The sequence below is a fragment of the Balaenoptera borealis genome, assembly GCF_965194805.1.
Source record: "Balaenoptera borealis genome assembly, chromosome: 10".
NCBI classification, from domain to species: Eukaryota; Metazoa; Chordata; class Mammalia; order Artiodactyla; family Balaenopteridae; genus Balaenoptera; species Balaenoptera borealis.
In genome coordinates, this window is record NC_138874.1 from 53,765,717 (window position 1) to 53,783,261 (window position 17,545).

At 37.3% G+C, this 17,545-nt stretch overlaps 1 protein-coding gene across 1 annotated transcript in view; it reads right to left on the minus strand.

Annotated features, from left to right (window-relative positions):
• Window positions 1-16,987, minus strand: part of DNAJC12 (DnaJ heat shock protein family (Hsp40) member C12) — a 33,835-nt gene extending 16,848 nt beyond the window's left edge. The window contains exons 1-2 of the mRNA XM_082408656.1: window positions 16,781-16,987; window positions 6,038-6,116 (exon numbers count right to left, since the gene is read on the minus strand). Coding sequence (XP_082264782.1) covers window positions 6,038-6,116; window positions 16,781-16,858 — 157 coding nt within the window. The 5' untranslated portion in view covers window positions 16,859-16,987. The remainder of the gene's footprint in view (window positions 1-6,037; window positions 6,117-16,780) is intronic.
• Window positions 16,988-17,545: the final 558 nt, after the last annotated feature.

The following is a 17,545-nucleotide window of genomic DNA, read 5'->3' on the forward strand; positions in this document are numbered from 1 at the left end:
GCCCTGCTTTACTTTTCTTCATAGTACCCGCTGACATTATATATAGTTATTTGTTTATGATCTATCTCCTCCATGAGAATACAAACCCCATGAAGGCAGAGACTTTGTTTTGTTTCTGCTGCATCCCTTGTACTAGAGCAGTGTCGTAGGTGCTCACAAAGTATTTGTTCAATGAATGAATGAGTGAATGCTTCCAATTTGGATGTGAATATAAAGATATTCATATAATGCTATTCCCTGAGCTCTAAACAGCAAAGAAATGACACATGCCCTTAAAACATTTTGTGAATTAGGCACGTTTTAATAGTATCAATGGGAAAAATAATTAAAATTATCCTGATGGTGCTTAAAAATACCTCATGGAAAGTAGTCAATATCCTCTGAAACAGAAGATGTTAGGGCAAATGTACAGTCAATACTGATGGTACCACCATACCAATTGTGAAACTACTGAAATACTTCTGTACCTCAGTTGGTACAGAGCTGCTGTTCCTGAGCTCTGCTCCCCCAAACACCACCACTTCAAGTGTTCCTCCAGCAGCCAGAGAAACTGCCAACCATGGCAGGGCACCTCCAGGACCCTGTCCAAAGCTGGGCAGCACAGGTACGTAATAGGTCATTTAAGATCACTGCTGGAGGTAGTAGCAATTAACAGATTAAAGGGAAGACCCTAAAGATGGGGTTATTAAAAGCTAAGGAAAACAAACACATAAAAAACATCTTGCAATAGCTGCTAGCTCCAGTGAGTAATCCTTCCTGTTGCTGACGACAGTGTAAATGTCCCAATGTATAAATGAGGTGTCACTTTTTCCAACGGGATAAAAAGCTCATTAAATTATCACCATGAATGCACATGCCAGTTACTACTAGAGCAGAGGTTGTAAAGGTTTACATTTTTATCTATGATTCACCTTCTGTTTGCACATAATTGTTGGCCTCATTTTCCAGAGTTTCCGGAATGAAAGAATTATTCTAATATCAATCCCTCAACAGCAGTTGATAAGCAGAAAGCAAAAGAGACCTTACCTTTCCTGTTAGGTGGCCTTTTCCTTGTTCCATACCCTTCACCACATTTAATAAAAATGAGTTTGGATTTATATTTGTCCTTTAATATATCAGCTAATCAAATGAATCATACAAGATAAACATATACCAGTTCTGGGAAGAGAGATCTCATTTTATAAGCTTATACAAGCAAATGATGATGGAACCTTTAAGAGACATTCTGATTTAACTCCTAGGTCTACTTTGAAAATACAGAGGTTCTTTTAATTCATATTTCATAGTATAATTTGTATTATTATTATTATAGCCACAATTTAAATGTAGGCCACTTACAATTACTTGAGAAATAATAATAATAATATGATATCAGGGAATGCTTTGAAAACAATCTGGAGGAAAATACACCAACTGTTAATAGTGGTTGTCTAGCAAAAAGAGATAAGAGCAGACTTTCACTTTCAACATTATTTAACACTGTATGTTATTTTTATTCCAAGGGGGAAAAAGCAATAAAGAGATTTTAAAGTAGGAAAACATTGAAACATTGAAAGATTTCAGTTAGTAAGAGACAAAGGGTTCCCCTTCTTCAAATATTCAAATGTCTTTGAAGCCTGCAAATCAATAACAAAAATACCATTTCACGGGTCCTTAATTTAGTTTGAAATCCCTTTCTTCAGGCTCAAGAGAAGTTAATAAAGCATCGGTCTGAAACCATTACTGTTATGTGCACATAGGACTGGCATGAGTACCAGCCAGAGGCTTTTGATCTCAGTAACACGATTTCTATAGCACAACCAGTCCTGCCTACATCACCCACAACTGCAGAGCAAAGATCTCTAAAAGCCTTAGATTTAGATTTTTTTTTAATGAGAGTGAGAACGATCTAATGTTTACTTACAAAAAGAAAACTATCCCATTTTGTTAAATTTTTATCTTGGAATGCTGCATAAAAACAAGAAAAGAAAGTCCACTGACTCATAATAGCCAACATTCATTGAGTTCTTCCTACATGCGAGATACATCATTTAATCCTCACAGCAGACACATGAAGTAATAATATGCTATTAGTCTACCCATTCTACCTAGGAGTATGTTGAGGCTCAAAGAGGTTGCCCAAAATCAACTAGCTCATAAGTGGGAGCTAGGAGCAATCCAGACAGACAAACCTGTGTTCATATCTACTACTCCGTCATGCTACCAAATCAGTCATTTCAGTGGCAGTGGTTGAGACTACATTTAGCAAACCAAAAAAGTGTATATACAAGTTTGATTTCTTCTACCTGCAGTTGTTCTAAAGGCTTAGCCTTTCACCTTAATGAAATATGTTTCAAAATCTGTCCAACATATTCTGGATTTCAGTCAAGCTAAAATCAGCATCAGGGTGAATTTTTGTTTCACATTTTAAAATATTTTTATCAGTAACCTTAACCCTTCTCCAAGTGTGTAAAGAACCACTTAAATTTTCAGAAAGCCATATTAATCCAAATTAAGTAAATGGATGCTTAAACAGATTTCAAAGCAATTTCTACCCAAAGGTTGAATCATCTATCTACTGCAAGCCTGACAAGGGAAGATATTGATGTCTGTGTACCTTTTCATTTTAAACAATATTTACACAGTCCAGTGTTTCTCTGAACAAGAAGCCTTGAGGTAGCCCATACATGAAAACCCCCAACACTATGGCAGCTAGAATGGCAATGATTGCACAATGATTCATCATGCATCCTGAATAGAAATTGTTTGCTGGGACAGAAAAACAGCTCAAAGCCACGCTTCACTGGAGAGGAGCCCAGTTAAAGAATAATCTGTGGTGGTGGGGTTTTTTTAAGTGTTTATCAAATTTTTATACTTTTATGCTAGGACATCTATCTTAATATTAACTCTAGTTTAGAGAGGTAATTCATATGTCTCCTACAGAAATGTTCACGAATTCATTCTTTCACTCATTCAAGAAATTATGTGCACAAAGTAGCTGTCCTCCATGGCAGGTGCTGTGCTAGGTGCAAGGCATACCACTTTGAATGAGATAAGCAGGAAGCCAGCCTCACTGAGCTTCCAGTATGACTAATAAACAAATTGTCAACAAGAGGACAATATGATACACAGTTGGCCACCTGACGTGTATGTTGGGTGCTCTGGGGCACACATAAATCCCAGAGGAAGTGATGGCTAAGCTGAGACCTGACTCAGGAGCACGACCCAACCAATCAAAAGCAGGGCAGGGAGGTGGGCAGGACTCGGGGATGTTCCAGGCAGAGAACGTAATAGGTATAAAGGTCTGAAGAGTGGAGAGCAGGGCACATGAAGGAACCAAGGTAGTTGTGAGTGGCTGAAACATGGGGTTGTAAGCATGGTGGTGGAGAGAAAATGAGGATAGAGAGATAAGTGGGGGGAGCACAGCATGAAGGGGCTTGCACCTAAGGGCCCAGCAATGGCAAAGAATGAACTATTGCTACACGTACAATATGGGTAAATATCACAGACATAAGGTAAAGCGAAAGAAGCTACACGCAGAAGAATACATACTGTATGATTCCATTTACATGAAATTCAAAACTAGGCAAAACTAATCAATGATGATAAAGGTCCAAAAATGGGAGAGGGTGCTGACACTGAACAGGAAATGAAAAGGGACTTTCCCTGGGGTGGTGGAAATGTTCTACATCTTCATCTGGGCAGTGGTTAAACTGGTTATATGTGGACAAAAGTTTATCAGGTTTACACTTATGATTTGTTCACATTGCCTTAATAAAAAAGGGGAGGGACTTCCCTGGTGGTCCAGTGATTAGGATTCCATGCTTCCACTGCAGGGGGCCTGGCTTCAATCCCTGGTCAGGGAACTAAGATCCTGAAAGCCATGTGTCGTGGCCAAAAAAAAGGAGGAGGGTCAAATGAGCAGAAATAATAGTTAAGTATCTAACAAAAGATGACTTCATACATTGGAAAATGACTTGTTTATACAAATCAAAGGGATCAATGATTTCCAGAGGAAATTAATTAAGAGATTTACGATAAGGGAAAATTTTTTTTAAATTAACTTATTTATTTATGGCTGTGTTGGATCTTCGTTTCTGTGCGAGGGCTTTCTCTAGTTGCGGCAAGTGGGGGCCACTCTTCATCGCGGTGCGCGGGCCTCTTATTATCGCGGCCTCTCTTGTTGCGGAGCCCAGACTCCAGATGCGCAGGCTCAGTAATTGTGGCTCACGGGACTAGTTGCTCCGCAGCATGTGGGATCTTCCCAGACCAGGGCTCGAACCTGTGTCCCCTGCATTGGCAGGCAGATTCTCAACCACTGCGCCACCAGGGAAGCCCCGGAAAATTTTTTTTTAATGAAGAGGGTTTGGGTCTTACCATTTGTGAAATATGGAGTTATAGACAGGTCTTAATCATAATATTTTCCTTATAGAAAAATCATATGTATACACATACTATACACATACCTATAGTATACACATATAGTAAACATAGTCATCAAATTTAAGATAGTATTACCTACCCTGAGGGTAAAATCAGGGTAGGAATACACAAGAGATTTCAACTGCACTGGTAAAGTTTTAAGCTGTGTGATACATACATGGGCATTTGTTATAGTATTATTTGTACTGTTTTGTACATATTAAATCTTTTATTTCTTTCCATAACTAGAAAGAAAGACCACTATTTGCAGTGTGAAGCAATTAAAGGAGTCCTGTAAGGATTCAGGCATGAAATGATAGTAGCTTACCTACTGCAGTGGCTCTGAGGATGGAGGGAAGAGGACCTACAGGAGAGAGATGCGGAAGGCAAATCACCAGCATTTGGTAGTCAATCAGATGTAGATGTGAGGCAGAGGAAGGAGACAGGTTTTTGCCTGACCAACTGAATGAATGGTGGTGCCATTTATTGAGATGGGGAAACATAGAAAAATGAGCATGATTTTAAGAGGTGAGAGGAGGATGAATAACAAGTCCAGTTTTTGACAGAGTGACTTTGAATATTTTCAAGAAGCAGTTGAAGCTACAGTCTGAAACTGAGGAATGAGAACTGAGTTAAGGATAGATTGGAGAGCCATCAACAAATAGCTGATGATTGAAACCACAGACTTGGACAAAACTCCAGAGAAAAAGTGGGGAGTAAACCCAGAAGAGAGTTTAGAAGGGAACCTTAGGACAGAAGGGAAGGAAGTCACAAAGGAGACAGAAAGAGCAGCCCAAGAAGTAGGAGGAAAAGCATAAGGGCATACATATCCTGGTAGCTAAGAAAAAGGAGTGTCAGGAAGGTGAGCTTGGTCAATAGTGCCAAATTCTGATGCAAGCTCAGGGAAGGTAAGGACTAAAACGTGGACCATTGGATTTGGCAGCCAGGAAGTCCTTGGTGACTATCACAAGCACTGTTTCCTAGAAAGGTGAGGAAGAAGTCAGACTGAGATAAAATGAAAAGGGCAAAAGGGAAGTAGAGATACCAACTGTGGACTTCTTTTTCAGGAAGTTTGGCTCTAAAGGGAAGGCAAGAGATAGGGAAGGAGCAGGAGGGCGACAGGTTAAGGAAGGATTATTGGTTTGCTTGTATTTTTTCAAGCTGAGATACACAAAAGCATTTATGTATAAATTTATGATCATGAAATTTAAAATATAAAGAAAAAACAAATGTATGAATATATTATTATATAATATATATGGACCTATTCAGGTCTTCAAAATGAAGAAAACACAGCAAGGTTCTCATCAAGACAGCCACCTGGTTACAAACATATTTAAGTCATGTTAACATTTGAGAACTGGTGAAATAAAGCATAAACTGGACAAATTTTAAACCATGAAGCAGAACATTACAGCAGAAAGATAAATGAATATCAAATGACTACTGTTAGAAAAAAGACCGTACCCAATTCCCTCCTCACCTTCCATCTGATAGTGCAAAAACATTCTTTGGCATTGAATGAAAGAATAATTTTGAGTGTAAATAGATAGAAGAAAATGAAGTTACTATTAAAGCCTTTTTAGATCTCTATGCTATACATTTTCATGAGAAACAGCCATTATTAAATACTTACCAGCTTTGGAGTTTTCAGGATGCTTGTCGGGGTGACATTCCAGGGCCCTGACCTTAAATTCTGCCAGGATTTGTTCAGCCTAAAACAAAAATCAATGTTTAAAATAAGGAATCCAATTTGAATGGAATGAAGGAAGAAGTTGGGTGTCAGTTTTCCCCAAAAAAGCCATGATCACCCTACTTTTTATTTTGATCCCTATATTTGTACTTTGACTTTTTACTCTAAGAAATTATTTTCTCAATAACAAAATTCAAAAGGTATCCGGGACTTCCCTGGTGGCGCAGTGGTTAAGAATCCACCTGCCAATGCAGGGGACACGGGTTCGAGCCCTGGTCCAGGAAGATCCCACATGCCGCAGAGCAACTAAGCCCATGCACCACAACTACTGAGCCTGCACTCTAGAGCCCGTGAGCCACAACTACTGAGCCCGTGTGCCACAACTACTGAAGCCCGCGCACCTAGAGCCCATGCTCCACAGCAAGAGAAGCCACCGCAATGAGAAGCCTGCGCACTGCAACAAAGAGTAGCCCCCGCTCACCGCAACTAGAGAAAGCCCGCGCACAGCAACGAAGACCCAACACAACCAAAAATAAAAATAAATAAATAAAAATAAAATTAAAAAAAAAGAAAGTATCCAATAGAAGTTCTTATTCAAATAGTAGTCTGTGATGACAATTTAACTTGCTACTGTATTTAGATGATGGCCCAAGACACCTATGAGTTCAATATATTTAAATGTCAAAAATGGTCAGATAGGTTTATCCTAAGAATATATAAAAGGTGTGTTCACACATCCGAGTTCTTCAAAGGATGCTTAGCCACGAACCATTATTCAAGATGACTGTCCAGGGACTTCCTTGGCATTCCAGTGATTAAGACTCTGAGCTTCCTTTGCAGGGGGCATGGGTTCAATCCCTGGGCGGGGAACTAAGATCCTGCATGCCATGTGGTGTGGCAAAAAAAATTAAATTTAATTAAATTTTTAAAAATCAATTTAAAAAAAGACTATCCAGTTTATAAATTACCCATTATGAAGTTCTTTCTGTCTGCCTTTTGGCCCTTTTCTTTTTTATTAAGAATTTCACAGTTGGGAATTAGGGGATTAGATAAATGTAGTCAAAAGGTACAAACTTCCAGTTATAAAATAAATAAGTATTAGAGATGCAATGTACAACATGATAAATATAATTAACACTACTATATGTTATATATGAAGGGTGTTAAGAAAGTAAATCCTGGGGCTTTCCTGGTGACGCAGTGGTTGAGAATCTGCCTGCCAATGCAGGGGACACGGGTTCGAGCCCTGGTCTGGGAAGGTCCCACATGCCGTGGAGCAACTGGGCCCATGAGCCACAACTACTGAGCCTGCGTGTCTGGAGCTTGTGCTCTGCAGCAAGAGAGGCCGTGATAGTGAGAGGCCTGTGCACAGCGATGAAGAGTGGCCCCCACTTGCCGCAACTAGAGAAAGCCCTCGCACAGAAACGAAGACCCAACACAGCTAAAAATAAATAAATAAATAAATATTTAAAAAAAAAAAAAAAAAAAAGAAAGTAAATCCTAAGAGTTCTCATCAGAAGGAAAAAAATTTCTATTTCTTTAATTTCATATTTATGTAGATGATGTTCAATAAACTTATTGTGGTAATCATTTCATGATGTATGTAAGTCAAATCATTATGCTGTACACTTCAAACTTATACAGTGCTATATGTCAATTATATCAATAAAATTGGAAGGAAAAATTTTTCACAATTTTAAAAAAAAGGATAAACCTGATAATTTTGTTACCAATAAACAGTTTGGTTAGAGATTTTGATTGGGAAAACAGAAACTTCAACCCAAACTAAAATGAGGTTTGAGGGCCATTTATGATTTTATTTGATTTCACTCACCCATCTAATCCTTATCATCATGAATTATCAAGACTTGGCTTCATTAATTATAATTGCAATGTCAACAGCAGGATACAACAGTGGTTATGTGGCTCTTGGATTCTGATTACTTTGTTTTAAATCCCAGTTCTACCCGGAGACTTTAGGCAAGTTATGTAATTTCTATGTGCCTAGGTTTCCTCATCTTTACGTTTCATGAATAAGTCGAGCACTCAACACAAAGCCCAATCACAGTAAGAACTCAATAATAGTAGCTATTATCAAGTGTCAGTGGTTAAGTAACTTGAACTCATTTAGCTTATTACTATTAAAGCTGAGTTTTTTGTTAACTAAGCAGATGGAATTCAAATCCAATAATCGTAACCACTGTTTTATGTGGCCGAATTCTTCAGACTTAGGGACCTATTATCAAGTTCTATATTTACTATACATGAATTAATGAAAGCAAATTGCCTCTTGTTTGAGAAATGAATTCTTAAGCAGTTCAGCTCAGTATTGTCATAAGATTCATGGGATAAACATTTTTATCAACTCCACATCATCCTTAATCAATTCTCATAAAAAAAATCTTCTTTTACAATCAAAGACAGGGGCTTCCCTGGTGGCGCAGTGGTTGAGAATCTGCCTGCCAATGCAGGGGACACGGGTTCGAGCCCTGGTCTGGGAAGATCCCTCATGCCGCGGAGCAACTAGGCCCGTGAGCCACAACTACTGAGGCTGCGCATCTGGAGCCTGTGCTCCGCAACAAGAAAGGCCACGATAGTGAGAGGCCCGCGCACTGCGATGAAGAGTGGCCCCCGCTTGCCGCAACTAGAGAAAGCCCTTGCACAGAAACGAAGACCCAGCACAGCCAAAAATAAATAAATAAATACAATCAAAGACAGGCTGTATTAGATATGAGTATGTTTAAAGCCCAGACTGATATCTCTACTATTTTCCGTGTTAAGCATGTACTGGGAAACACTTGGAATAACAGGAAGAGATAGATTTCCTAGTAAGAACTGTAATTAATTATGTTTCCTCTTCCTGGGTGCTCCCTTTACCCCTTAGTCACCATAACCTGCTAATAGAATGAAGAAAATTGAGATTGGGACTTGTTTTTAAATTTTAAATATTAAATATTTTAAAGAATCTAGTAGTAAGCATTTTTTAATTAACAAGTAATTTATGAATACTCACGAACTCTCTTTGAAAAAATTTCTATCAATACAGAATTTTTTTAAAAAAATCTTTACTCCTTTTCCCCTAAGATAACAGAATCCTTCAAGACACATTTTTACACACTTATATACATATTTATGTATATATTTTGGGGGGATTTAATAACATAAATGGATAAAATTATACCTATCTATCAAAGGTAGAAAGTTTGGAGGTTTTGTTGTTGTTTTATTTTTTAATTCCTATCCCATCTTTAAAAATTAAGGATAGTCCATATCTGCCTTTCATTACTTTTCAAAGTTTTATTGTCACAAAGTTTATCACAAATCTCCTATGTAGGGCTGGTTCTGGGTAAACTAACCAGTAAAGAGGCTTAGTTTGTCTTGGGCATGTTCTATTTATCTCCTGGGATCACCACCCCACGTGCCTGGTGCCAAGTGTGGCCCATGGACAAGTGAGGCCCTCCATGTCAAGGTCCACTGAATCTTGCCTTCCAGACCCAATGTCCAATGGTCTGGAAAGCTGCCTATCCTATTGGCCAATAAACATACAAAAAAGGTTCAACTTTACTCATAAGTAAATAAATCAAAACATCCATGGGATGATCATGACCAGTGTCAGTGAGGGTGCAAAGAAATGAACTCTCTCATGCTTTCCTGGTGAGGATGTAAATGGTGCAGATTTTCTGGAAATCAATTGGGATATACACATATATAAAAATCCTTGGGAATTCCCTGGCGGTCCAGTGGTTAGGACTCCACGCTTTCACTGCCGAGGGCCCAGGTTCGATCCCTGGTCGGGGAACTAAGATCCCACAAGACAGGTAGCACGGCCAAAAAAATAAATTAAAAAAAAATTTTTTTAATCCTGTAATTTTTTTCATACTCTTTGATTCAACAATTTCAATTCTACGAATTTGGCTAAGAGGATAATCAGAGGTAGGAAATGGATTTAGTTACAAGAAAGTTCAATGAATTAAAAGTTATGCACTTTAGGGCTTCCCTGGTGACGCAGTGGTTAAGAATCCACCTGCCAATGCAGGGGACACAGGTTTGAGCCCTGGTCCGGGAAGATCCCACATGCCGCGGAGCAACTAAGCCCGTGCACCACAACTACTGAACCTGCACTCTAGAGCCGGCGAGCCACAACTACTGAGCCCACGTGCCACAAATACGGAAACCTGTGCACCTAGAGCCCATGCTCTGCAACAAGAGAAGCCACCGCAATGAGAAGCCTGCGCACCGCAACAAAGAGTAGCCCCCGCTTGCCGCAACTAGAGAAAGCCCGCACGCAGCAACAAAGACCCAATGCAGCCAAAAATAAATTAATTCGTTAATTAATTAATTTAATTAAAAAGTTATACATTTTAAACAAAAACCTATGTGCCTAGTAATAGGATATTTGTTAAAGTTAATTGTAATACAGCTATAAGATGGGATATATTGCAGTCATTAAAAAAATCATCTTTTAGTAGAAGACAATAATCAGAGAAATTTTATATAATGCATTCTGTGAGAAAAGGTAAGCTACAAAGTGTTATGTATGGTATAAAACCTTAATGTTTTCTCAAAAGGAATTATGTAACATATGTATATGTGTGTATATGTAAAATAAAGATAATGATAATAATAGCTAAGATTTATTGAGACCTACTATGTGCCAGGCACTGTTCTAAGTACTTTATATATAGCATCTCATTTAATTCCCACAGCAACTCTATGAGGTGGGTACTATTACCATTCCCATTTTGCAGATTAGGAAACCAAGGCATAGGAAAGTTAAGTAATTTTCCCAAAGTCACAGAGCTGCTAAGTGGCAAAGCCAGGATTTCAACTCAGACAGTCTGACTCCAAACACATACAAAAATATACATATAAATATTTATACATATACATATATACTTATTATATAATACATAAATACAGCATATATTCACGCATAATTGGCATGCCTATGTCATACTCCCAAACATTAAGCATTTTTCTCTCTGCTCTCTTCATACTCCTCATTTCTTTATTGAACATATATTAATTTTAGAAATTAAATTTTAAAACTTAAAAACTTATCTTTTCCATATCCTAATAGCACAGTATTTTGCTCTGTGCCAGGAAATACTCGTGTGCAATAGGGACTAATTTGATTCCCACTTGAACGGATCTTCTCCAGCTTTTCCCTGGCCACACAAATGCCCTCTGACTCTCCCTCCATGCATTTAAATTTTAACCAAGTAAGATCGTTTCATGCCCCATCTCTTCTCTGAAGTCTTCTCAGATATTCTTTCCTTAATTCCTGTTGCACTTATAAACAGTACCGCACAGCACAGTACTTATTTGTCCTGGAATTGTTTCCTCTGTATGAGCTTTGATTCTTCGACTGGATGCCAATTTCCTTACACACTCGCACCATGTCTCACTTTTTTGTTTTGTTCTCCCCCCATCACGTCTAGTACTGGACCAATGCCAAGTGTTGAACGAATACTTGATTATAGACTGACAGATATTCTTCAAATAACATGACTGTAGTGTAATAGGAGCGTTCTGAAAATGTGATTTATTCATTAAAAGAATGCAGTGATTCGTGTGCTGGAAATGTATATGCTACAGAATATGTTGCAGAAAAGACAAGACTCATTTTAATAAGTGGGTTAACATCCATCATTTTGATTTACTTAGTTTGAAACTGGATTTTTCCCACAAAACACCCGATATTAATAATATCCTTGAAATAGATTTCATGAGAGATCATCTTATATCATTCTAATGAAATGATAATTAATTAACATGAGCTATAGAAGTGATTTGAGCCATAAAATATACAATGGTAATACTGGGTTAAAATCCATAAAATACAATAACTATCTATTAATCCACAGTGACAAAAATAGTTGAATAAGTAAGTAAATGTGGGAGAAGGGGTAGCTTTTCTTTACAGAAGAATTCCAAGTAATAAATGCAAATGGATGAGGAAAATAGAAAGTCACCATTAGGCAAACACCATAACAGTAACTCTTTTAGGCAAGATTCCCTAAAGGATGCTAAAATCAGTGGGTGAATGTTTGAGGAGAAACACTGTGGTCTCAAAGAACTGTCACCAATATATTTGTTAACTACAAAAGAGAAAATAGTAACCCTACACTGCAAAAACCTGGCAGAAGAAAGCTGACAGACACATCTTAACCAAATGATCAACATTAATAAGACATATCTACATCAGGTACCCCTGAAATGATGCACTGAGAAAGGCACACCATCACTTCTGGGGTGTTCTTTCCAAAAACACATAAACTCACTCTAATCATGGGAAAAGATCAAGCAAACCAAAATTGAGGGACATTCTACAAAACAACTCACCACTACTCTTCAAAGTGTCCAGGTCTTGAAAGACAAGGAAGATATGAAAATTTGTCATTTTGGAGGAAAATAAGGGAACCAGACAACCAAGTACAATAAAGGATCCTGGCTTGGATCTTGAAAGAGGAAAAAGGGCATTAGTAGAAAAATTGATGAAATTGGAAGGAGCCCTATACTTTAGATCAGGGGTTGACTAACTCTGGCCCACAGCCCACATCTGGCCCACCACCTGTTTTTAAAATAAAGTTTTATTGGAAGACAACCATGGTCATTCATTTACATGTTATCTATAGCTACTTTCTCACAATGGCCGAATTGAGTGGTTGTGGCAGAGACCATAAATCCTGCAAAATCTAAAATATTTGCTATCTCAGGGTCAGCACCAAGATGACACAAGCAGGGACTTCTGTGGCGGTCCAGCAGTTAAGAATCTGCATTCCCAATGCAGGGGACACGGGTTCGATTCCTGGTCAGGGAACTAAGATCCCGCTTGCCGCACATGCCAAAAAACAAACAAACAAACAAACAAAAGATGAGACAAGCAGGACACCTGGGTTTAAGGAAGTACTCACTCTCTCTCAGGTCGCTGCACTTGCAGAAACCCTGAGAGTTAGTGCCTCCTTAAATTTTGCATCATAAGCACTCTGCTTGCCTCACCCTAGTGCTGACCCTGTCTCTCTGGTCCTTTACAAAAAATGCTTGATAACCACTGGTTGAGTTAATACTATTGTACCAATGTTAATTTTCTGATTTTGATAATTGTACTACCATAAAATATGATGTTAACATTAAGGAAGCTGGGTGAAGTGCATACAAGAACTCTATTATGTTTGCAACTTTTCTGTAAGCCAAAAATTATTCCAATATAGATGGAGCACAGAGGATTTTTAGAGCAGAGAAACTACTCTCTATGATACACTATGATAAGGTGGATAAATGTCATTATACACTTGTCCAAACCCACAGAAAGTACAAACCCAAGAGTGAACCATAATGTAAACTATAGACTTTGGGTGATGATGATGTGTCAATGTAGGTTCATCAGTTGTAACTCTGGTGGGAATGTGGATAATGGGAGAAGCTATGCATCAGTGGAGGGGGCAGGTATATGGGAAACCTCTGTATCTTGCCCCCCATTTTGCTATGAACCTAAAATTGCTCTTCAAAAAATTCTATTAAAAATCATTTCAAAATAAAATATTTTAAAAATAATGTGAATTATAGAAGAGAATGGGGACTTCCCTGGTGGTGCAGTGGTTAAGAATCCGCCTGCCAATGCAGGGCACACAGGTTCGAGCCCTGGTCCAGGAAGATCCCACATGCCGCGGAGCAACTAAGCCCGTGCGCCAAAACTACTGAGCCTGTACTCTAGAGCCCGCGAGCTACAACTACTGAAGCCTGCACACCTAGAGCCCGTGCTTCGCAACAAGAGAAGCCACTGCAATGAAAAGCTCGTGCACCACAAGGAAGAGTAGCCCTCTCCTGCAGCAACTAGAGAGAGCCCACACGCAGCAACGAAGACCCAACGCAGCCAAAAATAAATTAATTAATTGATTTTAAAAAAATAGAATAGAATGAATTTATGAAGTTCCAAGTGTACAGTGTTACTGTGAGGCCAAAACAAATCCCTCAACCACGACAACTTACTATATGCCAGGCACCATTCTAAGCACCTTATGTATCATGTCTCATTTAATCCCAACAACACCTCCATGAGGTGAGTACTATTATTATCCCCATTTGCAGATTAGGAAACCCATCCATAGAAAAGTTAAATAATTTTCCCAAGGTCACATAGCCAATAAATGGTTAAGATTTAAACCCAGGTGGTCTGAAGTCAATGAGAAAGAGAACTAGAAAAAAAAATAAGTGTTTCCATTTATTGAGTTTTTGCTCAGTTTTCAAGTCCATGAAATCTTGAAATGAAAAAGTCTTCTTATTACTACTGAAATGATGACCAGATATTAAAAAATCAATTAAGATCCACACCCAAGAGGATGCCTTACACCACTAGTGTGTGGTATATGCATCAATAAGGACTTCAGAAGATTTCATAGCATGCGTCTATGTAAAATCTGATATAGGGAGAAAAAGCTAACTGATTTGGGCTCAAATTTCAGTAAATGTTTTTGAACGGGGGTATTTGTTTTCTACTCAACAGCATGGAAATCCTCCCATGGCCTCATATATGTCATTTAATTAATTTCCAACAGACGCTTTAAAGTGTAAGAACTGTATACTAAAGCAAAGAATTATGTGTGTATCTAACTCAATTGTTGTAAGTAGAATCAAAATATCAAGCTGCTTTGAAATTATAACTGCTAAATTGCTCTTGGATAGGAACAGTTCTGGTTAATTTTTTAGAGCATCAGATCAAGGAATATGTGAAGTAAAGAAAATCCATGCAACACAATTTAAGTAAAGGAAATGTCATAGTAATACTCAAAAAAAGGCATTAAAATATTTTTCAGTGAGAAGGATACACATAAAAAGAGGGGAGAGGGGAATTCCCTGGCAGTCCAGTGGTCAGGACTCCGCCCTTCCACTGCAGGGGGCAGGGGTTTGATCCCTGGTCAGGGAACTAAGATCCCGCAAGCCGAGCGGTGTGGCGAAAACAAACAAACAAAAAGGCGGGGCAGGGGGGAAGATATATATAAAAAGAATCGACAAAATTGTGACAGGTCATTGCATTTTAAATAAATGACTGTTACCTACACATGCTATGCCATTGACAGAATTAGTAAAATACATCCGGAAGAAGGAATGTCAAGACAATGCTTTTATTCTCCTTTTAATATATGCTACGGTATACACAGAGTATGACTGTAACTGGTAACCACAAAATGAAACTGTTATAAACATAAATAAACAACAGGATCATTTTTTTTAGTCTATTCAAGACTAATCTCTCTTTGTAGAAAGATTGAAAAGACAATAACATAACTACAAAAGACTGACTAAAGGGTCAAGAGATTTATTAAGGGGATATTACAGCCTTTACTTTATAACCCAGCATGACAATATTTTTTATAAATCCGAATCGTGAAACTTTTCAAATTGAATTATGTTCCTTTGATTCAAATAGTTCCTTCAAAAATTATTTGGCAAGAGTATAATCCAAACTATGAATAACACATAATAAGCTTTCTCAGTTGCTATAAGTGTGTTTAACTACAAGGTACCTAAGATAATTTCCTCAGGGTGACGAAATTAGAGAGAATCCTTTGTGTCCAATATTATTCTATTCTCCAAACAAAACGAAGTACATTTTATTACTTAACTCCAGCCTTATGAAACAAAGATGAATAGAAAAATAATTTGCTTTAAAATATTTTAATATTAATAGCTATATTTTAGTAATAAAATAAAATAAATATTTTAATACTTGTTATATAAATATAAAATAATACGAATATATTTAATAATATAATTGAAATATATTTCATATTCATCTCAATATTTAAAATATTAAAAAACGGTAAATAAATGAAATGTTTAACAATAAGAGAATAACCAATTGTGGTACAATAGTAAAATGAAATATGCAATCATTAACATATATATGAAGAATCTTTAGTAGCCTGGAGAAATCCTTGTTAAAATGTTAATGGATAAAAAGCGAACTTGTCTTCAAAAATACATATATAGGAAAAAGCCTGGTGATTAATATACCAAACATTAATAGTGTTACCCTTGGGAGGTAGAATTATAAATGAGCTTTCCATAATTTAAAAAACTTTTACAACCTTTATAATTATCTACGGGGACCTTTAAAAACATTGTTCCATTATAGATCAAGTGAACAATTACAGAGTTTTCACACATTTTGTTTCAGAAGCCAGACTTTAAAGAAGTAATTCCTCTCACACAATTTGAAGTATTAACATAAAAGGGTGTTTCTTGGTTTATATAATTTAACTGCTCACATAAAACTACATATTTTAATAAAACATTTTAAAATCACTAATTACTAGAAAATTACATCTCATCTCAATTACAGTGTAAATTACCATAATAAAGATATAGCTTATGTATACTATGAAACACTGCCAATAGCAATTACAATTAAATTTCAAATATGTATTTTTAGTATATTTGAAATAAAGTCTATGGCCATGTGCCAGAATACACATATTCAATCAGAAGCTTCCATAAAACTGAAAAAGGACACTATTCAAATAAAGACCCAGCACATATTTAAGTCCTTAACTTTCTCTGAGCCAAACGTGCTTTAAAATAATACAAGATTAGATTATTAGGCAGCGTAAGTTCCCAATTAAAACCTTAAATAAAAACTTGAAATACTGTTGTGAAAAAGAACGGCATTATTCACTTCCTTACCGAAGACAGTTCATCACATCCCAGTAACATGTAGTAATCTTCAGTATCTTCCAACCTGTAATTCAGTATCGCGTCCATTTAGATTACTAAATCAGCTTTTCTTCCCTCTGAAACAAGAGGCACAATGAACTGCGAATTAACAGGAAAAGCCTTATGAGGTCTGGTTTACAGCTGCGCGTTCCAAACGACAATAACTAGATTTAAGTCTGGCCACAGTCAACACACCAGATGTCATCCTAGACCTTTGTAAACTCTACCTTTCATTGGCTGTTTATACAAGAGAAAAGAATAGCCCACGAGCAGAACTGTTGCAGTGCTGCCTGGGATCTGTAGTTTGAATTCATGTAAGCGACGTAGATGAACCATTCCTTTCATGAGTTGACAAAGACTGTCCATTTTTACACACTCCCCAAATTGGCCATCTTTTCATCTCCTATATATTTTTGTCTTTTTCCATTTTTTTTAAGGGATAGAAAAAAAAATTGAAGCATTATGGTAAAATCTTAGGATTTGTTAAATATGAGTAGTAGGCGCTTTTCTGAGTGTTTAGAGTATTTCATAAGTTTTAAAATAGTTTAAGAGTAGAAAGAAATAGACTAAGAAAGCAAATTTGTATTCATTTGACAATCTATTCATTCAATAAATATTTATTGAGGACCTATTTTATGCTCAGCACAATTGTAGAAAAAGGTGTGGTGAACAAGTCTCTGTTTTTAGGGAGCTTATATTCTGACAGAGGGAGGCAGACAAGACACATGCAAACAA